This window comes from Chlamydotis macqueenii, chromosome 16 (genome assembly GCF_036417535.1).
Source record: "Chlamydotis macqueenii isolate bChlMac1 chromosome 16, bChlMac1.mat, whole genome shotgun sequence".
Classification (NCBI taxonomy): Eukaryota; Metazoa; Chordata; class Aves; order Otidiformes; family Otididae; genus Chlamydotis; species Chlamydotis macqueenii.
Window position 1 is genome coordinate 15,833,708 of NC_141571.1, and position 26,682 is coordinate 15,860,389.

At 52.5% G+C, this 26,682-nt stretch overlaps 3 protein-coding genes across 10 annotated transcripts in view; 2 read left to right on the top strand and 1 right to left on the bottom strand.

The window, feature by feature from the left end:
- Positions 1 to 1,213: 1,213 nt before the first annotated feature.
- Positions 1,214 to 18,591, top strand: ASXL1 (ASXL transcriptional regulator 1). Of its 2 annotated transcripts, none has more exons than XM_086760489.1 (12): positions 1,214 to 1,339; positions 6,046 to 6,128; positions 8,971 to 9,079; positions 10,192 to 10,312; positions 10,387 to 10,484; positions 10,825 to 10,918; positions 11,217 to 11,369; positions 11,787 to 11,950; positions 12,043 to 12,139; positions 12,639 to 12,744; positions 13,213 to 13,828; positions 14,549 to 18,591. In XM_086760489.1, exons 1-12 carry the CDS (start codon positions 1,280 to 1,282, stop codon positions 17,447 to 17,449), a joined length of 4,602 nt encoding a protein of 1,533 aa, XP_086616615.1. In that variant the 5' UTR covers positions 1,214 to 1,279; the 3' UTR covers positions 17,450 to 18,591. The 2 variants fall into 2 exon arrangements, with proteins under 2 accessions (XP_086616615.1, XP_086616616.1); XM_086760490.1 differs by lacking the exon at positions 1,214 to 1,339 and adding an exon at positions 1,836 to 1,956 and having other exon boundaries at positions 14,549 to 17,476.
- LOC147598758 (uncharacterized) lies at positions 18,323 to 24,720 on the top strand. 2 transcript variants are annotated; one of them, XM_086760492.1, is made up of 5 exons: positions 18,323 to 18,427; positions 19,868 to 19,945; positions 20,793 to 20,929; positions 22,533 to 22,808; positions 23,399 to 24,720. In XM_086760492.1, the coding sequence occupies exons 2-5, from the start codon at positions 19,924 to 19,926 to the stop codon at positions 23,399 to 23,401; spliced, it is 438 nt and encodes a 145-aa protein (XP_086616618.1). In that variant the 5' UTR covers positions 18,323 to 18,427; positions 19,868 to 19,923; the 3' UTR covers positions 23,402 to 24,720. The 2 variants fall into 2 exon arrangements, with proteins under 2 accessions (XP_086616618.1, XP_086616617.1); XM_086760491.1 differs by having other exon boundaries at positions 22,533 to 24,720.
- Positions 24,721 to 24,838: 118 nt separating this feature from the next.
- NOL4L (nucleolar protein 4 like) overlaps positions 24,839 to 26,682 on the bottom strand; it is a 60,165-nt gene continuing 58,321 nt past the window's right edge. For all 6 annotated transcript variants that reach the window (XM_086760816.1, XM_086760817.1, XM_086760819.1 and 3 more), the window contains one exon: positions 24,839 to 26,658. In XM_086760816.1, the coding sequence (XP_086616942.1) occupies positions 26,459 to 26,658 (200 nt within the window). In that variant the 3' untranslated portion in view covers positions 24,839 to 26,458. The remainder of the gene's footprint in view (positions 26,659 to 26,682) is intronic.

The following is a 26,682-nucleotide window of genomic DNA, read 5'->3' on the forward strand; positions in this document are numbered from 1 at the left end:
ACCAAACTTGTGTTCAGTGTTTTTTTAGGCGTAGTAGGTCTGCCTTCACTGAACAGAGAGCGTGCCAAGTTTCAGCGAGACACCCGTAAGCCCGGGTCTGTCCCCTCTTCTGTGCGTAACGGTTCACCCGCAGCAGGCTTTGAAGGGTTCAGCGTGACTCTTGGGCACCTCTTTCTGCTGTGTTAAAACACAAATTGGAAAAGAAAACCTTGCAAAAGCCATAACTGGATGCGGAGACGGAGCTGAAGTGAGAACACTTGGTCCTGTCTGCGCTGCAGCGGGGGGCCGAACTCTCTGCGGTGCAGGCGCTTACTGCTTCTGCCATCCCTTTATTTTCCGAGAACCGAGGCGCGCCGGGCTGTCCCGCGGGCACGGTGTCCGGGGGCGTGCGCCCATCTCCGCCCTCCCGTAGGGGCTCTGCAGACAAAGAACCTGGCAATAGTCCTGTCCATAGTTTTACAGCTTGTATTTATTTGTATCATCTCTTTTGTGTAGGAATGTAAAGTGTAATAAAGTCAGTCAGATTTACTGCATCTACCAGAACGTGCCCATTTTTCGTATTTAATTTGTAAGCAATGGCAAGGTTCAGCGTCTTCATCTTTTACAAAGCCTTAGGTTCTTCTTCTTCCAAAAAAAAAAAAAAAACCTCTCTAGGGAAAACCAAATTATAATTGAGAGGCACAATGTAAGAGCGGCGCTGTCTGGCGCCTCCGGAGCCCGCCCTGCCAGGGCCGAGCGGCCCGGAAAGGACCCCGGCGGCCATGAGGCGAGGGCGGTGGCGGGTCCCGGCCTACCGCGCGGCGCGGGCAGCGCCCGCCGGGAGCTGTAGTCCACGGGGGGAGGCGGGGCCGCGGCGGAGGCGGCAGCGGGGACTACAACTCCCGGCAGCCCTCGGGCTTTGTTTGCCTTCAAACGGCGCCCAGGCCCGCCGCGCGCCTCCCGGCCCCGCCCCTTCGTCCTCGGCGCGCGCGCGGGCCCCGCCGTGTCCCCCCGCGGCCACCGTCGGCCGGCCCCGCCCCCTCCCCCCCGCTCCCAGCCCTTTGACCCCGTTGTTATGTCGGGCCCGAGCCGCCGCCGCCGCCTCCTGTAGCGCCCGGAGCCGCCCCCCCCTCCCCCTTTCCCCCTCCCGCGCCTCGCGCCCCGCCCGTCCCGTCCCGCCCCGCGCGCCCGCCGCCCGCCCGCCCGCGCGCGCCCGCCCCGCCCCCGCCGCCGCCCGCCCGCCCGCCGCCGCCGCCTAACGGTCCGCGCCCGCCGCGCCGCCGCCCCGCGCGGGAGGAGGATGAAGGAGATGAAGCAGCGGAGGAAGAAGGAGCGCACGTGGGCCGAGGCCGCCCGCCTGGTGAGGGGGGGGGGGGATGGGGTCGCCGCCGCCCAGGGCCTGGGGTGGGCCCCGGGGAGGGGGCGCGGGGGCTCCGCCGGGCCCCGAGGGGCCTCCCCCGCCCGGGGCTCCGCTCGCCGCCGGCTCCGGCCGCTCCTCGCGATACGGGGCCGCCCGCGGCGGGAGGAGGGGAGGCTGGCCCTGCGCCCCGGTAGCCGGCTCTTCCCCGGGGGCGGGGGCGGTGTCGCCGGTCCCCTCTCGCCTCACCGGGGGGCTCCGGGGTGCCGCGGCCGGTGTCTCCTCCCCGGTTGTTTTCCCTCCCGAGCCGCCCGGGAAGGAGAAGGAACCCGAACGGGGGGCCCGGGGCGGTGCGAGGGGGCTCAGGGCCGAGCTGCCGCCTCCCGGGGTCCCCGGGCCCGCGGCCGCGGCGGGTCCCGGGACGGTTGGGTGTTTGCTGTCTCGGTCGCTGCTCGCAGCCCCGGCGCGGGAACAGCCCGCTCTCGGTGTGGGACCGGTTTTTCTCCCTTTCAGATGGCCTCAGGCTGCGCGGGAGGAACCGGCGCCTCCGGAGGGAGGCCTGGCCTGAAGCCTGGGCAGCGCTGCTGTCAGAAGTTTGGGTTTAATTCCCGAGCCCGCAGGTTTGTGCCGTGCCCGGAACGCGGGCGGCGCGGGCTCGGCTGCCGTGGCCCCGCGGAGCCCCGGGGTCAGCGTCGCTGCGCTGGGCGTTGTTTTGTCACTTTGGGTTCTAGGAGACGTCGCTGCGGGTGCGTCTCAGTGGTTTTGTCCCTAGGAACCTGCTTGCTGAAGGCTTAAACCGGCAAACCCAGCTCTGCTTTGACGCTGTTCTGTGTCGCTCTGCCGGAACGCCGCCGTCGGTTGACCGTCGCGGGGGGAGAAGGGTGATTTCCCTCCACAAAGTGTTTAAGCCATATCTGTCTTGAACTCAATTTACAAACTAGGAAGTGCAAAAAGAAAAATAACTTCAGCACCTTCCAGGCGGCGAGCGTGGAGCAGTCAGTGGTTTTATGTGAGGGGCGCATCTGGAGGCGCTGAGGCTCGCTGCTCGCCGTGGAGTGCTGATGGCCGCCGCTGGCTGGAAGGAGCTTGCTCTCCTTGGCCTCTGCCTCTTGCTCTCTTGACAGCCCGGTGACGCAGATCTGGGCAGGTAGGGGGGTGCCAGCACGTGGATAAGGGACGCTCCAACGCCCCGCGGCCAGCACAGACGCATCTCTGCGGTTTCCTCCCGGAGCCCAGTACTCAGCTTGTGAGGGTGTACTTGCTGTGTGGCGTATGGACATCTGCAGCGATTTACATGGCTCGAGGGTGTTCCGTTTGCTCATTTTCTCATTTGTGTATGTGTTTATTTTGGTTTTGCCGGGCCAGGTTGTGCACTGGAGCACATAAACGTTCAGAAGGAGCAGCGTGGGTGAGCCCAGCTGAGACTCGTGTCACTCGGGGTGTTCAGCTTAGCTCTCGGTGCTCCCTCTGTGAAAGATTTGTTTGGCTCCCAGAGTGTTTTCTTATGGCTTGCCAAGTGGAAACCTAATCAGACAGGCATCTATCTTCCAGCAACTTGCATAATCTTTTGTGTGTAGATTGTAATATTTTAGACGCACATGACTTTTCAATAAAATCGGGAAAGGGACGTAAGCCAGCCGCTGTAGAGCTTCGCTGTGGGAATCGGGTGGTCTCGCACCTCTCCACGCGTTTCTCCTGCGGCGCCGGTTCTGTGAGCCGAGTGCGTCGCTGCGGGCGGCGGGGATGCTCTGCTGGTAGGTGACCTGGGGGGCAGAGGCAGTGGTAGGCGACCTTGCACAAAGTCACCTCATTCAAATGTTCTGAGCTCTAACTGGCAAAAAAAACAAAACAAAACAAAAAAACAAAAAAACCAAACAAAACCCCGCAGTATTTATAGGCTGCCCACAGCAGCATGCAGGACTGTGACTCTGAAGCTGTCTCCTGGCACAGCTCCTCACCCTCACTGTGTGGTGGGAAGGGATTTTGTCTCACAGTTCCTCTCACCTGTCTTTTGACCAGAACCTCAGGCACAGTGGGTGCATGAGATGTCTGAGCCTCAGCAGCATCTTAGAGCTGTTGATGAACCAGAAATAGAACGGTCTCATACTAGATTATCCACTTAGGGAGACCTACAGTTGTGTAGCTGCACTTCCAGCTTGCAGCACTGACTGTAAATCCACTAAAAATAGGTCTTTATCTGACACTAGTCTTACACACTCCCTGTCAAAATGCTTTTAATTTTCCTTTCTGATGTGCACTGTTGTATTTTGTGTTCCTCTCGCTGTCTGAGAGCCGTAAGCAGAAATGCTTTGCAGTGTTGCCGCTCCTGCGGGGCTGACACCACGCGCGTTCCGTGAAATACGCCGTGAGAGATTCGTGTGAGCACCCAGAGCCACAGGGCTGTTCAACAAGTGCTGTCAGAGCAGGCGTGTAGTAAATTTGTTGTAAGCTTCCGTTCTAAGGGGCTTAGGTCTATCAGTATTATTATAAAGGGGGAAAAGCCCTCTGTTTTGGAGGTAAGGAGGTGACTTTGCAGAAGCTGTAGCTCCTGCTGGAAGGCTGGCGTGGCACGGGCAGCGTGAGGCTGGAGAGTGGGCTTTGGCTGACGCGGCGGGGTCTTCTCTCCCCCAGTTCTTCCATTAACAGTCTGTACGCTTAATACAGCTGTTGGCTGGAAATTGTTCTCCTAGCGTGGATTCTTTTGTCTTTATGGAAATGCTCGTTCGTGCTCAGTTTTAGGCTGTGTGTTTTGCATGCTGTGTCTGTCACTTGAGAGAGGTTTTATAAGCTGTGCAGAATTCCCTTCTTTCTCAGAGCAAGCGTGTTCCATTTTGTGGATCTTGCTTCGGCTCAGGAGTGATGTGTTTTCCCCTCGTCAGCTGCCCGCTCCCTTTGAGTGACGGGGGTGACAGCTCGTGAGGAAGGCGTGGAAACCTCGTAACCTGTGGAGGTGTTTTGGTTAGTGGAGGAAAAAAGTGCGATGGAGTTGTATAGACTCAGAATTTAAATTGTTTGAATATGGCTTATGACTTTCTTTGATCTTTTTTTTTAAACTCTTTGTGTTTTTATTGTGTTTTATCTCAGGTTACGTAGTTCTCGGATTTCCATCCCTTGCCACATTAGCACCACTGATGCTTATGATCTTCAAGCATCTGAAAAATGCGTGTCGGGTGGATACGACTTAATAAATTCCTTTTATCACAAAATATAGTTGAGGTGCAGAGCTACAGTGACATGGGTTGGGCTTTTCTTTACTTGCAGAGGTTGGAGATGCTATGGAGATGCAAATGGTGCCCTGCACAACAGTTTGGAGTTTTTTGTGGTTTTTTGCCAAAGTCCTGTTCCTGCGACTCCAGAAGGCAGCCTGTGTGCTTTGTGCCTCGCCGCAGTGCTGCAGTGACTCAGTTCTGGATGCTGGTATACACGGGGCATTTGGGTTCCTCCGCTGGCTTCTCGCACGAGTCAAACCGAAAGGCAGCGTCGCGTTGCCTGCTCCTCTAAAGCACGGTGACGGACGAAATCAGGACTGTGCACTATTGCGGCCGTTACGGTTGGGGCGCTTGGACCACAGTTACAATCAAACGCTTCCTGGCCAAATACCCGTTGCCGCTTTTCTCGAGCGCGTCGGGCCGTGTCCTGTGCCCGTACCGCAGCCTTCTTGCTCAGTCAGACCCGGAGGTCTGTTGAGTTCGGCGTCTTTTGCATTCCGGAGCAGCGCTGGCTGCCTCAATGGAAGGCGCGGGAGGCGGCGCGTTAGGCGGCTGTAGGGTAGCCTGCTCCCAGAGACACATCGTGGTTTACATCTACTGCAGCTCAGCTTGGTTCCTGGTTTCTTGTTTGTGTGGGTAATCTTCTTATCCACAGAAAGGTCCTGTCCTCTTCTTGAATCCTTGTGTTTTAGACATTTTTGAGCAGTAAGTTCCCCAGGCTTTAAAAAAAAAAAAAAAAGTGACAGCCTCTTTAGTTCTCTGCATATAAGTGGCAATTCTGTTCTTCATATAATATATGAAAGGGTGAGTTATTTGTTGCGTAGCCTTTTTAATGTGTGATTTTACTAATTTTCTTTCAAAGGCAAGCACTCCAAATCTTTTTAGTGTCTCTGGTCATATTTTTTCCCCCATCCTTTGCTGTTTTGTTGTCCTTTTCTGAATTCTCTCCTTCTCTGACAAGAGTTCTCTTACCCATGGTACCCTTCCTGGCACGGAGCGAGGACGAACCGAGTGCAGTAATGCAGGGAAGGTTCGTGGTTGAGTTGTGTAGCTGTACAGTGATACTGCTGTTGGCAGAAGCACACTGGGTGCTTTATTGAGAGGCAGGAAGGTGTATGGCAGGGAGAACGTTTTATGCACTAAAGGTCGCTAAGCGCTGTACCGTTCTGAAGAGCGTACGTGGTGGCAGTTTGGTGTAACGCGCGTTGAAGTCTGTGGTGAAGCTGCCACTGGTTTCGTGCTGTGGGGTCGAGACCAAATTCTGTGCGCTTTCCCTCCTGCATGTTTGTCTTTCAGTTAATTAGGGACCAGATTAAGGTCAGCCTTTTGTGGTGCTTACTGGGATCTAATCTTGAGGTAGCCTGGAATTTTTAGCATGTGTCTTTTGCAGATGAGTGAAGTTTTAAGAGGCATATTACTGAATCTGAACCGCAGCTTATGGAGTGGTTCTGTGAATGCAGAGGCAAACTGTAATGACACGTGGTCTTTCTGTCTTTTCAGGTGCTGGAAAATTACTCTGATGCTCCTATGACCCCAAAACAGATTCTGCAGGTCATAGAGGCTGAAGGACTAAAGGAAATGAGGTTAGTATTGATGATCTCGTCTGAAACAGTGTGAGCGTGGGGGAGGCTGCCTGTGAGGGCTTGTATTGCTTCGTGTAATTCTGCCTTGGCTCCAGCCCACTTTTCTTCCTTTTTTCTCTTTCCAGCAGGGTAATTTCAGATGACAGTGTAGACGTTTATATACAGGTTATGGTGTTGGGTTTTTTTTCTTTGACAATAACTGGAAGCTGTTCTGGGATTTTTTGATAACGTACAGATTCCCCTTCATCCATCTACTGTAAAATCAATGCCTGGTGCGCACCAGACTCCTGCACTGTGCTGTCCTTACCCCTTGTGTGTTTCTCTCATAAGTACCTCGCAGTAGTTTCTGCTATTGTGACTCTAGTTTGAGAACAGTTTAAATTTTGTCTCCTCTGATGCTTCATTTCTAGAGCAGATGTTATGTTTTAGGACTCAAAAAAATCTTCTTTATTTTATATTACTCTACTGACTTCTGCTCCGATTTTCGAGCCCCGTGATAGTGCAGCTCACGCTGTGGTGGCTCTTGACGTTGTGCAGAGGAGCTGCTCGTCTCGACATGGGTTTCGTATGGAAAAGAACCTGCTGTGGAGCCTGGGAGACTGCAGGAGCGGGAGAGTGTTTTCCTTGGTTAAGTTCCCGTGAACTTCCATCTGTTTCTGTGACAGTAGTAGAGAGAAATGTGTCTTGCAGATCAAAGAGAGTAGGTAAACCGTGATAGTCCAAATGCCTCAGTGCTGTGTGGCAAAAAAAAAGAAAGTCTGACTACCAGTGACAGAAGAAGCAGTTGCTTTTGGCTGCTGCCCATTGATTGACTCCGGGGAGTCCGGCTGCGTGGGCTGTTTCTAGTCTTGCTTCCCCCTCACCTTGACTGGACTCGCTGGACTGTTTTCCACCATGATGTTTGCATTCCCTGAACCTGTATTTCACCCAGCTACAGAAAGTAAACTAATTTCTTCTGGCACCTAACAACTCAAAAAGTTAGCTTGTTTCTGCTGCTTATTTGTGCCTGGAACAGGAAACAGCCGGGATGGTGTGAGTCGTGAACACTGGTGATGCCTACAGAGGTGTCGTGTGTGGGAGTTGCTGTTGTTTGGAGCGGGACGGTGCTGGCGTGTGTTGCCGCATCGGTAGCGGAGCTGTTGAACGCCCACCTGCCGCTGACGATCCGTGCTGAGGAGATCTTCGCTGGTTTGGATGTGGGTGATGGTGTCGCAGCCCTGAGTAGAGTTCAGACAAGCTTTTAATGAGGACCTTCATCTAGCTTTGTTTTAATCAATACTCTGCACCTTTCTTAATCAGTCCTTTTGGACTTAACTTAAGCAGGTAGTTGAAGATTCACGTGTGTAGGCTGTCCTCTGCTGAAGGTAACAGCAGGTCTCTCTTCACACACATAAATTGTCTTGGTGCTCTCCCAGTTCTGACAAGTGACCTGTCACAGAACGTAACTAAAGACCAGACTTTGGAGCCTGTGTCAAGTTAAAGCCCACAGAGCTAAATCGTTCCTTTAAAGGTCAGTGTTTTTCCCTCGGGATATCTACTTTTCCTTCTCCGGCCGTTAATTCTCTGCTTTAAGAAAAGGCTGTTTTCTTCAGACCGTAATTGTTCATGGAATAAAGGCGGTGATCCTGCCTGGCTAAATATGCTGCGGACTTTGCTGGTGCTTGTATAGAAGCCCTTCCTGAAACTCCGTTTCCTGAAGGAAATAACTCTGTGACTCGAGATGTTTTTCCCGTTGAATCAATCCGGAGCCAGTGTTCCCGGTGTGGGGACGGCAGTGGTGGTCTGTTATGGTCCTGCCTGGTTGATGCTGTGGCCGGGACACTTGGGCCCAGCGCCATTGCTGAGTTCTGGCTCCTAGGAGAGTTTTAATTGTTTGCTTTTTTTTCTCAGTTCAGGGAAAACTGTTTATTTTGCCATTCTAAGAAAGCATGCTGTGTGGCTGGTTAGCGTGCTTGGAGTGCTCTGTTAAACACAGAAGGGAAAACCCGGTCTAACAGGACAGAAGGCTGGAAATTTTCTTCGTAGTATCTGAAAGTGATACCGGGTAATTTTGTCTGTCACCACGACTTGTGAAGAAACGTCAAAAAAAACCAATTACTTTCAGGGAGGTGGAGACAGAAATTGTTCTGAATTTTCAATTTGACACTTACTTTATTTGAAATGTTGTGTCTCAGTCCAGTTTTCAGTTTTGGTTTTAGTAATAATGAAATCGATACTGCTTTAATGTCTCTTCCAGGCAACTTCCTGCCTGTTCGTGTGTGACGTTTTGGAAAACACGAGATTACGTGGCGCAGAAGTTCCGTCAGTTTGAGCGTAGGACGGTTGCTTTAACCAGGGAGTTACGTAGGACTTGACAAATGAGTGCATCAGACCTTTTATATCTATCTCGGCTAGCGCAGTTTTGTCTGTGACGTGTCAGGGAAGACGTTCCAGACACACGCACGTGTGCAATTTATGTTGGTTTTGTTTATGTCTTTCTACTGCTGAATAAATCTGAGCTTTTTGTAAAATCAGCCCAACTCTGAAAGTTTTGAGCAGAGAAAGGGAGGAAACGGGTAATAAAAATTAGAAATGTCTAAAAATGACTGAGAGTAACCTTAAAACTGGCATAACATGTCCTGTTTTCTGCTGATTGCTTCACTGTGACGTGTTGAGGCTGCTGTGCAGGTCAAGAGGAACCCAGTAACACTGCTCTGACTGCAGCGCCTGTCCCGTAAAGTCAGTGAGCATCCCCTCTGTTCCCTCAGTCAGCTAAATGGCGCCCGCCTCAACAGATCTTTCGGGCTGTTTTCTTGATAAGGCCATTTCTTAAAGCCCTGGTTTCTGCCTGTCTGTGTTTCAGTGGCACTTCTCCCCTCGCCTGCCTCAACGCCATGCTCCATTCCAACTCACGGGGAGGCGACGGGCTCTTTTACAAACTGCCTGGGCGCATCAGCCTTTTCACGCTCAAGGTAAGCGCTGAGTTCCTGCGCTGGGTTGAGGACCGAGGTGCGAGTCCTGCTTGCTCCGCGTAGCTGAGCGTTAAGCTGTCGCTGAGCATCGTATGAGCTGAATGTGCTGCATGCGAGAGAGTCTCGTGAAAGTGTGTCTGGAGTTGGTTATTCCGTTGGAGCGTGTACCTTTCAGCTCTTTTCAGTCATATGTGATACGTTTATTTTGAAAAACCTTATTTCCTGAATTGCACAAGGAAGAGAAATGCTGTTATTCCAGTACTCAGTGTCCAGCTCGGGGGGCTGCTTATTGAAACGGTCCCATTCACTCCTTTTCTGCCAGCCGCAAGGGAACGCAGCCCACCACTAAATTAAATTGGCCTGAGAGCTTGTTAGCTACAAGTGAAATCTTGATAGGAAAATGTACATTCACTCTTGTGGTTGTTTGGTGTGTGTCCCACTGCGTTCTGTGTACACTTAGCATCACCATTTTCCTCAGATCTTGAGGCTGCTAGAACGTTTTTTATTTTTAGCTTATTGTTCCAGTAATCTTAAACGTTGAAGACGTTTCTGGTCTCAGGCTTTTCTTTTGCATTGTTTTGTACTGCTGGATTCCCTGATAAACACCAGCTTGATAGACAACGGGTATCTCAGCTCTTTCATTACAATCCTTTTTCTGCTGTCAGAAAATTTAGTTGAATTGCCATATTTTGCTGAGAACAGATGGAATTGAAATGGCTTTGATTATACAAGTAGTAAATACGTCTCCTAAGCTTGCTATCTTAGTAGTTGGCTATTCTGATACTACCTGTTCTTTCGTAGTGACAATGAGATATTTCTCTTTGTTAGAAGCTGCTTGCTTGCAAAAAGTGCAGCAAATTATTCACCTTACATCATTTGGGTATCTTTGAGTTACTTGTCTGTGAGGTGTGCTAATAGTTTAGATAACTTCTGTTCCACTGTGAGCCCAAATACACTTTAAAATATCTTTTTGCATCGAGGACTGAAATAGGGAAGATTAAAAAAAATTAAGCTGAAAAACGATATCCGCTGAAGAGGTTGTTCCCATTGGCTGAAGTGCTAGCGGCTGGGAGGGAGGACTGTAGCCATCCCAGCTGTGTTTGCCTGTTTAGAAGGATGCCTTGCAGTGGTCTCGGAACCTCTCTGTGCCGGAAGGGGAGGAGCTGGAGGATACAGCAGATGCAGAAAGTTGCGAGTCCAATGAAACAAGCACTGTGAGTGGTGATAATGATGGTAAGTGTCTAATGACGTTAACCTTAAGCTATAGGATCTACTTCTGTGTCTGACTGAGTGCCCACCTCTTTCAGTGTCTCTTGATGAAACCTCCTCTAATGCCTCGTGTTCCACAGAATCTCAGAGCAAGGGACTCGCTGCTTCCAGGGAGACCTACAGAACCACCTCCCAGGTAGGAAACAGTGGGACTCGGGGGAAGCGTGAAGCCTCTTGAGGAGAGCTTTCGTTACTGCCTGATAGCTGAGTGAGCGTGACAGGAACTGGTCGTACGCAGGTGCCTTAGAGTTACGGGGCTGTCCCATTAGGTTGGGGGTTTACAGTATGGGGAGGGATCATATGCCGGAAGGTCATTTTGAATTCTCTGCTATTTGTGTGTAATTTTTATATGTAATGAAGATTTACCTAGGAGCTAGGTAGTTCTCTAACTGGGAAACACGCTGCTTACAAGATTTTAACCCCTCCGTAATGTCTTTGTTTCTTTGTTTTGTTTTTGGTTTCTTTCTGGACTGCAGACAACAAAACAGAAGAAAAAGACTGGTGTAATGCTGCCCCGTGTGGTATTAACACCGCTGAAAGTAAATGGGGCACACATGGAGTCTGCCTCTGGTGAGCACTGCTTTTGTGGTGGTGGTTTTCTAAGGACTGCGTAGCTAGCTTGTCATCGGTAGTCCCCAGTTATCTGTAAGTTTGCCCGAGGGCTGCTTTACCGCCCGGTGAGAACACGTCTGACTGCGGAGAGTTGTGCTGCTGGGTGCATGCTTTTCTCCATCAAGCAGCTGGTGACTGGGCAATACCCTGTCAGAGGGGGTCTGTTATTAGCGGTAGTTCTTGTATGCTAAAACCACTCCCTGAGTTGGGCTTCCGCTGATCTTTGCGTATTTTTATGGAATTGTTTTGCTTCTAGGCTTCTCGGGAAGGCACGCTGATGGTGAGAGCAGTAGCACATCCAGCAGTAGCAGCAGCTCTTTGGCCCTGTGCAAAGCCACCTTGCGCAGTCGAACAGAAATAAACAGGGATCCTCCGCAGCTTCTGAGGGGTATGCGGAAGCCCGCAGCTGGTAGGTGCTTCTGATTAAAGTTAGAAGAATAATTGGCCATAAAAGCAGGCAGTGTTGAAGTCTGAGAAAAGAACAGCAAGGTTCTCTTGCTTCCAAAGGCCTGTGATGATCTTGAGACTCACAAGCCAGGATCTTCCTTTCCTGAATATTAGTGAGACAGTTGTTTAGAAGTTTGCCTAGTCTTAAGAGCAACACTGAGAATTGTACCTGAACGTGACAGAAATGTGACCTCATATCAAAATTCCACTTGCATGTCTGTTAGTGTCTGAGAGTCTGTCTTCATAGGTGAATGCTACAGTCTTTTCTCATAGATCTTGCTCCTCTTACTGTAGTAGCTTAACATCAATTTCTTGCCTGTAATGCTGAAATACGTCTATAAAACAATGCTTGTTTTATTTGCCTGTCCTTAAACCACAGGGCAAATGAAACGAAACAGGGGTGAGGATATTGACTTTGAAACGCCGGGTTCCATTCTTGTCAATACAAACCTGCGAGCCCTGATAAACTCCAGAACCTTTAACGCGCTGCCATCGCACTTCCAGCAGCAGCTTCTTTACCTCCTTCCAGAAGTTGACAGACAGGTATGAGGGTGCAGCACTTGAGTGTTTTTCATTCACTGCGTTGCCCTTTGATTGCGGAACGGTGTGAGCAAATGTTTTGTTTGTCCCGTTAGGTCGGGGCGGATGGGCTGATGCGTCTCAGTGGCAGTGCGCTGAACAACGAATTCTTCACCCACGCTGCACAGAGCTGGAGGGAGCGACTAGCTGATGGTGAGTAGGTTTGCTTTCCTAGGTGACTGGAGAATAGGTGTTCATTTTATGGAATTTTTTCGCTTTTCTTTTACAGTTAATGAACAGGAATTTAGTCCAGCTTTGCAGGGAATCTGGCTATGTTGCCACAAACTTTTCTTCCTTTTTTTTTTTTCCCTCCCCCTTCTTTAAAATCAAAGATACGTTTTCCTCTGGTGCCATGGGACCTTCTGAATGAAGTAGTGGAGGTGTAAAGTAGTGCTAGATTTATCTTTCCTTAAATGGTGGCCTGTGTCCGGTAAAGCATGATTTTTTTTCACACTTGCTTGAGGCTGTGTGACCATTGCTCTTCAGGAGGTGCAGGCAGCACGTGGATTTATAGTAGGGTGGAGGGCAGGACAATAACAGAAAATCTGTCCTGGTGCGTATGTAGAGCTACTGTACTGTTAAAACACAAAAGGCTGCATTTGCAGAATTGGGTTTGTTTGGAGCTGAATTTCAGTCTCTTGCTTCCATGTAGGTGAATTCACCCATGAGATGCAAGTTCGAATTCGGCAGGAGATGGAAAAGGAAAAGAGAGTGGAGCAATGGAAAGAGAAGTTCTTTGAGGACTACTATGGACAAAAGTGAGACATTTTACCTCATCTGTCCTGTTCTATCTATGTTCGTGCAGATGGCAGAGTGTTTCTGCTTTGGATACCTGAGAAGGAGCAGCATAAACTCCTTGAAGAATGGAGGTTGCGGGGTGACTCATTCAGACTGTTCCTCCAAGGAAATCCGTAGTGGAATTGGCTGGGTCACAGCAGAATTTTCTAGCCTGTCTATTTTGTTTCCAAAACAAGTTAATATTACTTGTTTTCCATCACAAATCTTCACATTTTATTATTTTTCTCATTCCCTGTGATGGGAACGTGGGATAGCAGATGTATGGGTTATCTCATTGCAGGCTGGCTTAATGAGGTTTGGATGAGTCCCTGCTTTGTCAGCTGCATGTTACTGTGCATAGCGTTGATGGGACAGCTGTAAGTAACAGATGAAATATTTAAATTAGGATGGGCTTTAGCTTTTAGCTGGTTTTTATGTTTGCCTCATAGGTTGGGCTTGACCCAAGAAGAATCCCAGGAGCAGAACTTGGTGCAAGAAGATGCTGAGAACAGGACAGGACTGTCTGTTAAAGGAGAAGCAAGACTGCCACGCGGTCCTTCTACACGGCAGAGAGATGGACGCTTCAAGAAACGCTCCCGGGCCAACCTGCGATGCAGAGCCAGGAGGAGCTTGTACAAATTGCGTGAACCTGAGCAAACGGAGGCTTCCAAAGAGCCTGCTTCTGTGGGACCAGGTTCCTCCCTTCATAAAGAGACAAAGCCTGAGGTAGACCTGAAGAAAGATGACCTGACGAGCCCTTCGGCTGCAGTACTGAAGCCAGAGAGCTCAGAATTGCACCTCGCTCCGGAGACTTCCAGGTTACCCAGTAAATCAGAAGATCTGCCATTGGCAGCTGCAAACAGAATTCCCAGTTTGCCCCAGGAGAACTCTGCTCCGGAGCCAAAGGAGCAGAAGAGGAAATGCTTTGAGGAGGCTGCCTCTGCGTCCTTCCCCGAAAAGAAGCCCCGGCTTGAAGATCGTCAGTCCTTTCGTAACACAATTGAAAGTGTTCACCCAGAAAAGCCACAGCCTACTAAAGAGGAGCCAAAAGTCCCACCCATCCGGGTAAGAAAAAATTATAGCTGCTTGGTATCTCAGGGCTGGCGTGCTCAGTAGCATCAAAACATGATTGCAGTGTCAAGTGTTGCCATCTAAGAAGCGGAAGGGTTTCGCTGGCACTTCTGGCTAGGTACCGCTGATTACCAGGGTTTACTGTCTTGTTTAGACAGAGAATGGAAAATCATCCCAAGGTCTTTGCGCAGAGCACAGCGTAACCTTGACTCTGTGAGTTTGCATTTCTAGTGGATGCAGAAATCACTTTCCTGACGCTAGCTGAGTTGTTGCAAAAGAGACTTTCAAATAATTTTCTTTATGCTGTGAGGTTTCTCAGTTCCTTTCCTTCTGGGCAGAACCTTGGTTTTCCTTCTGACTTTCCCGTTTTGACTAGAGGCAGCCATCGTGCTGGGTCCAGGGTGGTCATCCCGATGTAAAGGAGAGCATTTTGATTTCTGAACATCTGAATGCAAATCGCCCGTTTCGTGGTTGCTGTTGGCTCTGGTAGAACAATGTTAATACTGAGCGAGCTTCACCTACCGCGTGACAGCGCGTAAGCAGAGGTTACGGGGAGCATGCTACGTCTCGCCAAAATTAGCTTTTAAGTTGGAGTCTTAAATTCTTCTTGAAATTTTGTGATAAGAATTGTGATGAACAGATGCTAATAAAATGCATTTCACTGTCTGAAAATGGTCAGGTGTTAGAACTAACTGCTTTTTCCCTTTCTTTCAGATTCAACTTTCACGTATTAAACCACCCTGGGTGGTTAAAGGTCAGCCCGCTTACCAGATATGCCCCAGGATCATCCCCAGCACGGAGCCCTCCAGCCGGGGCAGGACTGGCGCCAGAACCCTCGCCGATATTAAAGCCCGTGCTCTGCAAGCCCGAGCCCAGCGAGAAGCTGCTACAGCCGCCATCGGAGGCGGGGGTGGCCCGGGCGGAGGGAGAAACACTGATGAAGGAGGTGGTGGAGGAGAACCCAGGAGCCATACAGAGCACAGGAGGTCAAAGAGAACTCACGGAAAGCGTTCGTCAGATCTACAACGAACACAATTACTGTCGTCTCTCCATCTGAATGGAGAAAAGGCTAACTCTGAGCTGGCTGCTCAGGAGGCTAACACCAATTCCTTCGTCTCTTCAAGACAAGACCCCTTTTCCTCAAAGAGTGAGGGAAGCGGTGTTCTGGAATGCACTAGCTCAGGGGAAGCTCAGCCTGGTGATGGGGCACCTAGAACGCAGTTCTGTGATGCCTTGACTGGGTCGTCCTTAGACAGTGCAGCTTCTGAGAGGCAGGAGGAGAGCCCTGAGCAGCTCCTCTGTGACCCAAGGACCGAAAGCCCACCTTGTGTGGCATCACAGGAGGGGCACAGTACAAAGCTGAAATGCGTGGTTCCTCCAGTAAACGGTCTGTCTTGTTCTCAGGTGCCGGGAGCTGTGGTCAGTCCTGCGGGAGATGGGGTTGTGTCAGAGCTCAGAGATGTTCATGCTCCCGCCGTACGGCTGCATTATCATTCTGACGCAAAGGAGAATTCCTCGGGTTGTCCTGCTCTTCTGCCAGAATTGTCATCAGGCGGTAAAGAATGCCACGAGCCAGGAATGTTATCGAGGTGTAGATTTAATGGCTCTGAAACATTTGCGGAAAAACGTGTCGCTGATAGTGGTGACTCCAAAACAGACACTCCTGGAGTGGAGAAGGCTGTCCCTGTGCTGTGTAACCATTCCCACCCGCAGGCAGAGCGAGCCAGTGGTACCAAACTGAGCGATGACGAACAGAATACAGCGTCTCTGGTGAATCCCTCTTTACAGGATGGCTTTATTCCTCAGACTAGGATAGGTACCTCTGAAAAGCTGCTGCAGCCAAGGGAGAGGTGCCCCAGAACAGAACCAGAAAATGCACATCAGCCGCTGAGAGAGGCTCCAGAGTTCCAGACAAAGGGCGATGATGAAATACAGAGTACACACAGTGAAACCACAGATACTGCTTCAGATTTTGAGGGTGACATAGCTGAGGAGAACGTAGAGACGGATACGTGTTTCGGAAGTGTCAGCTGTAGCGAGGTGGCTGGGAAGGACTCCTCCTGTCACGGCAGCAGTGAGAGATGCGGTAGGATTAGATCAAAATCATCCGTGGAAGCAGACAGCCTGGCCTATGCTGTGGACTTCCCTGCAGCTGCAGCGATGAGCTCTGCTCCTCTGTCTCAGCGGTGGGGACCACAGGCACCATTGCCCCAGAAACCCGAGCGGCCGACGGATTCTGCTCGGCCCGTATCCTCTGTTGAAACCAACAACCCTCTGGTGTTGCAGCTGCTTAAGGGGAGCCTTCCACTGGAAGAAGTTCTCCCAGTATCTCACACCAACATCAAGCTGGAAACTACACAGCCACCGCTGGACAAGCAATCAGAAAGCCTCTCCCTGCAAATGGAGAGAGGTAGCAGCGGCTATTTTGGCAGAGAATCTCCAGATGTAGGAATAAAGGCGAGTACCCTAAGCAGGGGTGATGGCTTCCACCCAGTGAGATCTTCCGTAGATCGCCAGGAGAAGTGTGGATCCGGGGCAGCACTGCCTAGAGGGGAGGATGGGGAGGATCAGTCTGTTCCAGAAAAGCGTTCCGAAGTTGGCGTGACTGCAAGCTGCCCAGACCAACTGGCAAACGTGGCAAGTGCCTCTCAGAAGCCTGGAGACATGGGCTCTCGGGAAAGAACATTTTCTTCCTGTAGCTTTGAGGAGCTGCCCAAGGTCCATCAGGTGCCACAGCACAACCCATTGACAAGTGTCATCACAAGTCCAGAGAAGCTGAACGCCTCTACGGAGCCTCTGTTTTCATCTCCAGCTGTCACCTCTCTTGGTCCAAATCAGACGGGAGGTACCTCGGTCAGTAAGAATTACGTAGGAGTTCAAGGCAAAAAACTCTTTGGTTCTGGTTTTCCTTGCAACCCCAGTGTCAGACTGCATCACTCCAGGGCTTCGGATCCCGTGTCAGCCGCGGGAACCTTGTCCCCCAGCAGACAGATTCCTCTGAAGAAGAGCTGTGCATCAGGAGAAGGAATGCCAGCTGCCAGGGAGGAATGGACTTCAAAGCAGCACGCTGACACCCCGGGAGGAATAACAAACGAGAACGCGTTGGCATGCGGCAGCCTGGCCAAGAGTAACGCGGAGAACCGGAAGGATGCAGCACAAAACCCCGCGGAGCTGACCGAGCACTTGCAAAGTGTTCCGCTGGTTATGGACTTGCCGTTTTTTAAGTTTTCAAAGGAACCGGGAAAAGGACACAATCACCCCTTGGAGCCTTCCTCCATACCCTCTCAGCTCAATATCAAGCAGGCGTTTTATGGGAAGCTTTCGAAGCTGCAGCTTAATTCCACCAGCTTTAATTATTCATCCAACACTCCAGCTTTTCCCAGAAGCCTTGCTGGAAGCGTGGTGCAGCTAACCCACAAAGCGAACTTTGCTGCAAGCCGTAACACGTCCCTTTCCGTGCAGATGTTTGCCGACAGCAGCAGCGTTGACGAGATCTCGTTCAAGTGCTCGTGCAGCCTTAAAGCCATGATCATGTGTAAAGGCTGCGGGGCCTTCTGTCACGATGACTGTATAGGGCCCTCCAAGCTTTGTGTATTGTGCCTTGTGGTGAGATAATAAACCATGGCCATGGGACAAACTGTACATTCGGTGTGTGTATTTTGATAACGACTGATCCGAAAGCCTGTTCACAAAATACTGTCCTGTTTATAGTAGAAATGCTGTTCCACTTTGTTTTGGTGAGGAAAGTTGACCTGCCTTCCCACTGAAATCCACAGTGCAAAGCGCTTTCTCGCTCACGGTTACACTGCACCAGCTGGGCTGCGCCCCACGGCAGCGATCCTTCTGCTTCGTGCCGTCGTGGAGGTACTGGTTGTGCTCTGGTACGCCTGCCGAGGCCAACGCCCGAGCGAGAGGCAGCTTGCTGCGGCAATCCGTGGACCCTCTGTCGAGGAAATCTCTGCATCCAAAGGAACTGGGACAGGGTGTTCTCTGTTCTGGGGCTGCGCTAGGTGAGGCCCTACAGTCTTCCACTCTCCCCTCCTGCCACCTCCGTTCCTGGTTTGCGTGGGAAGCGCCGCTGCGCAGCGGGCGTGAGCTGGGAGCTCTGCGGTGAGGGTTCGTACGGTCTGCGGGTGCCGCGGCAGAAGGCGGTGCCCGGTGAAGCGCTCGGCGGGTGGCTGCGAGCCGTGTCCAGCTGACACGTACTGCGTGGAGCCAACTCGAAGGATGCGAGAAGAAGAGGCAAAAAAAAAAAAAAAAAAGTGGCAAGTGCCAAGCAAATGCCTTCTGCTGCCCGCAGGAAGATGTGTGCCCAGGGCACTGTGCCTGGCTGAGCTCCTGGACCAGCGACGCGACCGCCGCTTTTGGCTGCCTTGCCACAAACTCATCTGAAACCTCAGAGGCTCCTAAAGCTCGTTGCTGCGGCCGGCGAGCTCTGCAGCAGCCCTGCAGTGAGGACCTGAACGCGACAGCTTCTGACCACTTGCAAGAGTCTAGCTGTGCGTCTGTGACGATCGTCTAACATTTAAAGCAGTGTTTTTTCCTTTTTTTATATGTTCATTTTGGATGTATAAAGTGAGTTATTTGGCTCCTGTAAGTATCCTATGCAGCTGTTTGCTCATGTATTTATATGTTGTACACAGTACTGGCCGACTCTGTAAATGGGTGTCATGTACATAGCACATTAAGGGCCTTTTTCCCTTGGATTTCCAGGCGCTCAGCAGTATTGCATTAAAGTGGTGTTAGTTCTTAACCTGCAGCTGAGTCAGAGCCGCTCTGTTCCCTTTTGCCTAACGTGAGGCTCAGCGTGCAAAGGTCTTGGCTCTGACGGCCTCCCTCTGCCCGGTTCTCCGTGCGGCGGCGCGCGGGCTCGAGGAGGGCCTGGGGTTTGCCCAGTCCAGTGTTCTTCACGGGTCTCTCCTCTGAGCCGTTGGCCGGTCGTCGCTGTAGCTGATCTCCCAGAGCGTGGCGCGGCTGCCTCGCAGGAAGGTGAACATCCTTGTGCATCCACAGATGGAGAGCAAAACCCTGACTCTCTTCCTCTTCGCAGCAGTTACTTACCAAGAGTGAATTGCTTCAGCGGGGGGAGAATTCAGCTCTTATTTAAGCAGCAGTAGCAAGAATTATAGGGAGTTTATTTTTATTTTTTCTTCTTGTCCCTTTTCTAGCTCTCTCCTACCTCCCTTGACCATGCACTTTCTCTCTTTAACCGTACAAGTCCCTGTTTGAGATGCAAGCCTGAGGGATGCAACAAGTTTAGTCTCTGGAGTAGTTTATCCTTAATGCGTCTGCCAGCCTCACGCTGTGGGAATGAGACCAAGGCACGCGTGCGCCCGCGCCCCGCCATGGACAGAGCTGCGGTACTGGTGCCGGCGGAGCGGAGGTGTGAAACCTGCTTACCAAAGAGAGGGAGCGGAGCTGGGGGCGGGCTCTGCCCCCCCTGGGGCCACCGCAGTGTACGGATTGGACCAGTCTGGTTTGCAGAGCCCTGGGGGGCCCTGCTCGTGTATGTCCCTTGTGGTATTGGAAAAATAAACACTGTAAAGCCTGCGTTTGTGGTCTCGGGCCTCTTTTTCTGAAATCATTCTCTGTGCTCGCTAAGGCAATATTGTTTTCCTTGCCTCTTTTAAGGGGGACCGTTCCAGAGCTCTGCGCAGATGATGATAAAGGGGGGCTGTGTCGCCATCGCAGCTTCGTTAAATCGGTTTTAGCGCACTTGCAGGTAACCAAAGAGCGCGCCGACTGCAGGTGCTGCGGGGCTCTTGGGGAACAGACACCCTGAAGGTGCTGAAAGCGGCGGCACGGGGAGAGACCTCTCCTGCTTCTGGGCGGTGGCCGGGACCCCAAGCGTCGTCTGGCAGATCTTGCTGCTGCTGTCACCCTCCTCGTGTGTAACCTCTTATTCAACTGGTGGATAAATAGATCTGAAAATGTTTTCTGAAGAGCCTAACAACGCGATACCAATTATACTGCTTACCGAAAGTACCTAGAAACGGGCTATTGGTAACTCGTTTCTCTCTCTCTCTTTTCTAGGTGGTCAGAGAAGAGTCACCCGAATTACGCTACGCGCCCGGAGCCGGTCTCATGGCATGGGTCTTCCCCACGGCAGAGGTGATCTCATAAACCGGGCAGCAGGAGCATTTGGATGCGTACAATGATGCAATATCCAGCTTCCTTGTGTTCTGTAAGTGTTGCAGAACAGCGGCCACGATGCCCAGTTCTCCCAGTTCCTCCACGTCGCTAATGCCGCGGGGTTGGTGGGCACGAGTGCAGCCGCAGCGAAGCCCAGCTGCTTCGGCCTGCTTGCTTTAAAAATCGTGGTGAGCAGGAAAAGGGGCAAAGCTGAGCGCTGCTGCGTTTGGCTGCTCTGTCCCAAGAGGGGAGAGGGTTTGTGGTCGAGAGCTCCACACCGCTCGCGCTGGGAGGGAAGCGTTGTGTCTGAGCACCGCTCCTGGCTGCGGCCCCTCGGCGGCGGGAGCCGACCCCGCAGACCCCTGCCCAGCTCGGACGTCTCCCGTGCGCCGGCAACGTGCTGCGAGTCTGTGCTAGCACAGGAGCCGCGGCTCTGCTGGCACCGGCTTTTTTGGGAGAAAAGAAAGGCGCTGTGGGGTTTGGTAGTTCATTGATGTTCTCCTGACTCTGGCAGGCTTTGTTTGCAAGCGCAGGTGTGGTTATTGATGCCCAGATAATCTAAATATGCTAAAAATAAGTAACGTGAAGAATAAGTAGAGTAGTTACTCAAGTAAGCTGTAAAAGCGCTAAGTAACTGCCGTCGAGTTTTCTGTTTTACTGGCGTGGTGGATGACGGCGTCGGGATTAGTTACCTGCAGAACAGGGGAGCTTGGAGGTTTCGAGAGTAAAACCCCATTAATGTCAGGATTTCACAGAGCAAATATGAATTCAATTTACTTTTCTCTGTGGTATTTCTCCGATAAATAATGGATTTTCTTTCTCACAGACCATCTGCTGTTTGCGTCCGGCTTGGTGGCAATCTGGAGCGTCCTGGCTCTGTGGTGGAACCGGCTGCGGGCAGAGGGGACTTCCCAAGACGCCTGCGACGCGGAGCTGCGGAAGCAAGGGCAGGTGTTTCCAAAGGTACCGAAAGCTGGTGCGACCAAGCACCGCCGATCCCCGCGGCTCGCAGCCGTCCCCCTCGCTCCGTCTGAAATGTGGGAGCAGAGCTCGCCCAGACGCTCAGTGCTGTTAAACCCGACCGGGTCACGGGCACACGGGAGATGCTTTGCCCGTGTGCGCTGCAAAAACCCCCGTCAGCTCCGGACGCACACCCGTGGATTCTCGAGGGGGTCCACGTGGGACGAGCTGTCCCGGGTGACTGTACAGGCGCCAGCGTTCAGGTGTGGGCGCGTTTGGCCAGCGCTGACGGCGGCAGCAGCAAACCCAGGCCGGTCCTGCCCAGCTGCGTGGCAGGCACCCGCGTGTGAATCCAAAGCTGCAAACCGACCTGGCTCGGCTTTCCGGGGTCCTCCTGACTGTCCGCCAGCCACGGGCACAGAGCAGGAGTTTTTATCTACGCGGTGCTTTGAGATAACCGTTTCATGGATGCAGAGATTTATTATACCTAGCGAAGAAAGCTGATAACAAAAAATCAGTATTTTCCATGAGGGCGAGGGAGAACTTTCCACAAACTTCAATTAAAACCTTTTTTTTTTTTTTTTTTTTTTTTTTTTTCCTCCACAAGACCCAGACACTTCACAAAATTAATTTTGTCAAAATATAAGTTAAGCGTAAAGTTTGTGACTGGCCCCACTTGTGAGCGCTGACGCTGCTCCCTATGGTACCCGCAGCTGTCTGCTAGGGAATGGAAAGCACGGCTTAGGTCAGAATTATTGAAATAAATATTTTTTTTCTTTTAACGCCCAAATTTAGATCCCGCTTTGGTGCCCCGTCGCACCGCCCTCTCGCACAGCGCGTAGCCTGGGGCTGCGGAGCGAACGCGGGCCGGCGCCGGGCGAGGGGCAGCGGGTGGAGAGCCCCGGGTGCCGGCAGCACCCAGCCCTGCTCGACGGCGGAGGAGAAAGCCCTTGTTGTTGTACAGTGTTTATTAAGCAGATTCAGTCTTATATATGATATACAGATTCAAAAGAAAAAAAAAAAAGGATTCCACATACTTATGAAATCAGTGCATTTAGCAAGTAATACCATGGGAGAACAGCTCGATTAACAGCTCATTGGTCTTTGTTAAGTGAGGGGAACAGGGAGTTGGCCTGTGCTAATCATTCCACAAACAGAACAGAATTAAGTTGCATCACATATATAATAGACACACATTCTAAGAATTAAAATATTAAGCCACATTTACTGGAAAAATCCACAGTATATAACACAAATAACTCTTAGCAAGCTCGTTGAGGAGGAAGTGCCCATCTGCTTAAGAGCCACGTGAAGTTGCATAGGTGCCTATCTGCAAAAATACCATTTCAAAAGGAATCCATTGATTAAGCAATAAAGTGTCACCTTAAAAGCTGGGTAAGTGCCATATGCTTTCTAGCTGCGCCCTCAGGAAAGCGCTGCCTTTCCAAAGAGCGATCTTCTGCTTCGCGTCGGAGCCCCCCGCCTCCCAGGGGAACGGCGCCCACCCTTTTGGTGTGAAATCAGCGGCCAGCTCGGGCGGTTTCTCCAGGTTCGTAAAGTGTGTCTCCAATTGTGCTGACGAGCGTTTCCCCCTGCTTCCTTGCAGGCCCCGTGGCTGGAGCGCTCGTCTGCGTTGCCCGAGCCCTACGCTGAGCTGGCGGCCCTCGCCCTCCCGCCCCAGCTGTCGGGAGGAGCACGGTGGAACAGCCGCGCTGAGCGACCCTGCCCACCGCCGTGCTGCTGCTCGGCGACTCGGCTCCGGGTCAGCCCCCGAGCCGAGCTGCAGCCGTCCCTACATCGACTACTGGGAAAAACACAACAGCTCGTGCAAAACCCAACGCTGCTTAAAGGGCTCCGGGTTTTGGGCTCTTCCTCAGGGCAGGTGCGTGTCGGTGCGTGAGTGAGGCTGTGGCTCGGTTAAGCAGACGAAGGGGGTGAGGTGCCTCTTCCTCCTCAAGAGCAGGTCTTGCAGAACACACGGGGCCGGGAGTTCTGTACATGTAAACAGTACACTTCACTGAGTCCAAAATCAGGAGCAAAAATACAAAGGTTCACATTGGTCTTAGGTAGATACAGGCGAAGAACTGAGCTGTACAGCTCCCAGACAACCAAACAGAAGTTTCTAAAGCACCACTAAATTATATAAAAATCAGACCATGGACGGATTGTAGTTGGTATTCTGGTGAAACACTATGCTACCTTGTAAAAAGTTTTACAAAAAATTACAAATCAAAAGTATATTAACCCTCTGAGTTCAAAGCAGCATTTTTTTCATGAACTGGTATTAAATCCACGGCCGCTCGGGGGAGGGAAGCGGCCCTTTGGATCGGGGAGGTACAAGTTACGTCTGCTCGCAATCCCGGGGACGCTCTCCCATGCAGAAACGCCCTCATGGGAACTGCACGTCCAGGGCAGGATGGTTGTGTTTAAAATAAAATAAATTTAAATTAAAAATATTAATTTTTCCACCAGTGATTAGCTTTTCTTAAACAAAACCAAGAACATCCAGACCTTCTGCTGACCCAGCGTTCTCCTGCCGCCTCTCAGAGCACCTGGAGAGCCGGCGTATTCTGCTCCTGCCCATTCCTTCCCGAGGAGAGCCCGGACTGGCGATCCCTGACCCCGTCCTGCCCAGCCAGAGCAGGAATGTGGCTGCGAAACAGTCCCGGAGCACAGCAGAGCGGCAGCTGAGCACGGATCAGCTGAAGAGCACTGAGATGTCTGTGGAGCTCGCTCCAAAGAAATTGTAAAGCTGTGGCTCAAAAAAAAAAAGAAAAAAAAAAAAAAATCCCTGACAGAAGCTTGTAGTCAATCCCGTTTGTTTCATAACTTGTCACAGACGTGGCTGTCACCGGGGCTTTGCAAAACTGAGTCTGTACCTTCAGCTGCGTTACGAGCGTCAGTGATGAGGCCGGGGCGGGCGGCTGGACCCCTCCGACGCGGCCGCGCGCCTCGCCCGTCCTCTGCAGCAGTTTAACAGCGCGAGAGCTACTGCGCTTCAGCGCGTGCTGAGACAAGGTCAAGGGGGACCTGGCTGAAACCTGTACAAGTGGAATTTTGAACGACCCGCAGCTGAGGGTGCTCTGTCCGTGAGCCCCCGGAGACCTCTTTCTCCGTAAACTGGATGGCAAACTTATGGCTAAAGGGTCTCGCCGGCCTTGCGGGGAGCGAGGCACCGACACGGGTGGGACAGCGCAGAGAGAGAACTCGGGGACAGCGATTGTCTCTGCCTCTCCTTCCTTAACGTTAAGACTTCCACGAACGGCTGCAGTTACATATTTTGTCCAAGGTTTGTTACTTCATGGTACTCACACAAAAATAAATATTTACAGAAATTCTAAATAAGGGAGGATGCAGTGGACAAACCAAGCAGGCTTGTGACGTGCTGGGGAACGCGTGGGGCTGCACCCTGGCCTGGGGAGGGGGCTGACGTCCCGGCTGGCCCCCACCCCGCTCTCCTGCCTGCCGCAGGCGGGGGACGGGCACGCAGCCCGGGCTCGCCTCGGGACGGCTGCGGGGCTCCGGCTCCAGCATGGGCTCAGGTCTAACCGGCCATCACCTCAGCTCCGCGCAGACGCCCCGGCTGCGCCCACCGGCCAGGGCTTGGGTCCCTTTTCTCCAAATGCCACGGAAAGGCTGAGGTTTGGGGAAAACAGTCAACGCAACGGGGAAATCCCTTCTGCTGCCGGGCAGGCGAGCGGGGCTCAGGAGCCCGTGGCTGTGTCTGTACTGAGCAGGGCAGAGGGTTTGCTGCGCTTCCAGCGTGGGGGGGTATTTGGGTATAAAGGCTTCTGAGCGCCCTGCCTGAGTGCGCTCCTGAAACAGCCTGCGCCCACGGCATCGGGGCCCCCGTGGAGCAGCAGCCTCCGTCTGTGGGCTCGGAGCGGCCAAAAAAAGAAGTGAAAAGCCAGCTTCAAAGAGAGAGAATCTACCCTTAATGCGACCGTGCAGGGCGTTACACGTATCCAACCCGCATCTCGTGGCGAGGACTCCGGCCCGGGCGGGGGAGCTGCGCTGGCGCGGGGGCGCAATTTGGAGCTGGGCTCCCTGGCAGCCGGTCCCTGCTGCTCTCCGTGGCGCCTGGGCCCGGTGCGTTGCTTGGCTCGGGCCAGCAGCGCCGTGCCGAGCGGAGTCCCGGGTTTAGCAGCACTGGTAGGTATTGCACTGAGCAAAACGAAGTGCATCATGGGGGGCAGGGAGGGGTGGTAACGGGGCAGCGTGGTCATCGGACTACAGTTTTTCCACACTTTGGGAATTGTGGGCTTGTTCCAGGACCGCGAGCGGGGAGTGGGGAGGATCGCGGGCCCCGGAGAGGACTTCGACAGCTCTGCTGCTGAGCGTTGCCCGGCTCCGTTCTGCAGCGAGCGGTGCCGACCGTGCTGTTCGGCAGCGACCCTGGCCTTCATCGCACCCAGGCAGTTCCCGGCCGGTTACGCTCCCGGTGCCACCCCAGGCGTGGGTTCACTGGGCCTGGCCCAAGCAGCCGGGCGCAGCAGGGTGGGGGCGAGCTGCCGCCCAGCAGCAGGACGCCGGCGGATCCGCTGGATCTGCCGGGTTGGTCCCAGCCTCCTCGGCGCGATCCACGCGTCTGCGGCACTCACCGTCCCCCAGGACCGGCTCAGTTGGTCCTGGAAGAAGCCCACAATGGAGTGTGAGGTAGAGTACGGACGGCGACCGCAAGACAGTGTTTCTCAGGTATTTCCTTCCTTCCTGCTCTTATCTGCAAGGACTTAAATGAGCGCGAGACGTCCTTCTAGCCGGAGGTCTGCTGAGCTTGCCGAGTCTCTGCGGGAGATTTAGACCCCACTGCTGCTACGGGACCGCTTAGAACCAAGGTCTAAGCTGGACGCTTGCTTGCTCCGCTGGTCAGCTGCCACCTACGCTCACTGGAGGCTGAGCAGCCTCGAAATCGGGGCCTGGATGGCAAACTGGCTCCCTGTGGGACAAGGGCTCCCCAGAGACACAGGCAGAGCTGCCCGGAAAGTAGTAGTGTAGCGATATGGAATGTGTTATTTCACAGGAATAAATTCCTTCTGATCAGACAGACAAAAAACTGGCAATCTGTACAAACTCAAAAGAATCCATTTTCAGAAAAATAAATTACTAAGGGGAGAGGAGGGTCCATTTCTCAATAAATATGTGATTCAGCTCACCTAAGACTTGGAAATTATCTGGGGACGGGAATCTAACATTTGGGTCCACAAAGGTTATCCTAAATACATCTGCAGCCCCAAACCTCCCCAGGCTCCCTTCTGCCCTTCAAAGTCCCACATCCTTCCAAGCCGCAGCGTGGGCTTCTGCTCGGCTGGCCGCACGGCGTTGGACCGGTTCAGAAACGCGTCCTTGTGCCTGCAGTCCCAGGTGCTTGGAGTGTAAAAGAAAAGAGGTCTTTGAGATTCCACCTTCTAAAACTACATGTACCCGCCGCTTCACGGGAGGACGCTGGTGGTCCTGCGCAGGACACCGCTGGGAGCCTCTTTCCAGCAGGTATAAATTGTCTTCTCGACAGAGGAGCGACGCAGACGCGGGGAGTCAGTTCTGCTGTAAAATGAGGTTTTCCAGTTCGTCTGCAGATCGAAGCAGAAACGCCGCCGACTCTCGGTAGCCGGCGATGAGCTGCCGCACTGCGCTGATCTCCGTGGGGCTGAGCTGGGCAGCCTGCATTCCTCTGCTGGTGCTGTTGGAGGGGGCCGTGCTGGAGGCCCCACCTTTCATGCTGAGGTCGGTCGGACCTGCCAAGGAAAAGCGAGAGGGAA

Coding starts and splice junctions, on each gene's coding strand:
- ASXL1 (XM_086760489.1), top strand. CDS start 1,280: ATGAAGGAGATGAAGCAGCGGAGGAAGAAGGAGCGCACGTGGGCCGAG. Junction 10,313..10,386: donor TGTGAGTGGTGATAATGATG/GTAAGTGTCTAA, acceptor CACCTCTTTCAG/TGTCTCTTGATGAAACCTCC. Junction 11,951..12,042: donor TTCCAGAAGTTGACAGACAG/GTATGAGGGTGC, acceptor TTGTCCCGTTAG/GTCGGGGCGGATGGGCTGAT.
- LOC147598758 (XM_086760491.1), top strand. CDS start 18,401: ATGTATAAAGTGAGTTATTTGGCTCCT. Junction 18,428..19,867: donor AAGTGAGTTATTTGGCTCCT/GTAAGTATCCTA, acceptor TCTCTTTTCTAG/GTGGTCAGAGAAGAGTCACC. Junction 19,946..20,792: donor GGGTCTTCCCCACGGCAGAG/GTGATCTCATAA, acceptor TCTTTCTCACAG/ACCATCTGCTGTTTGCGTCC.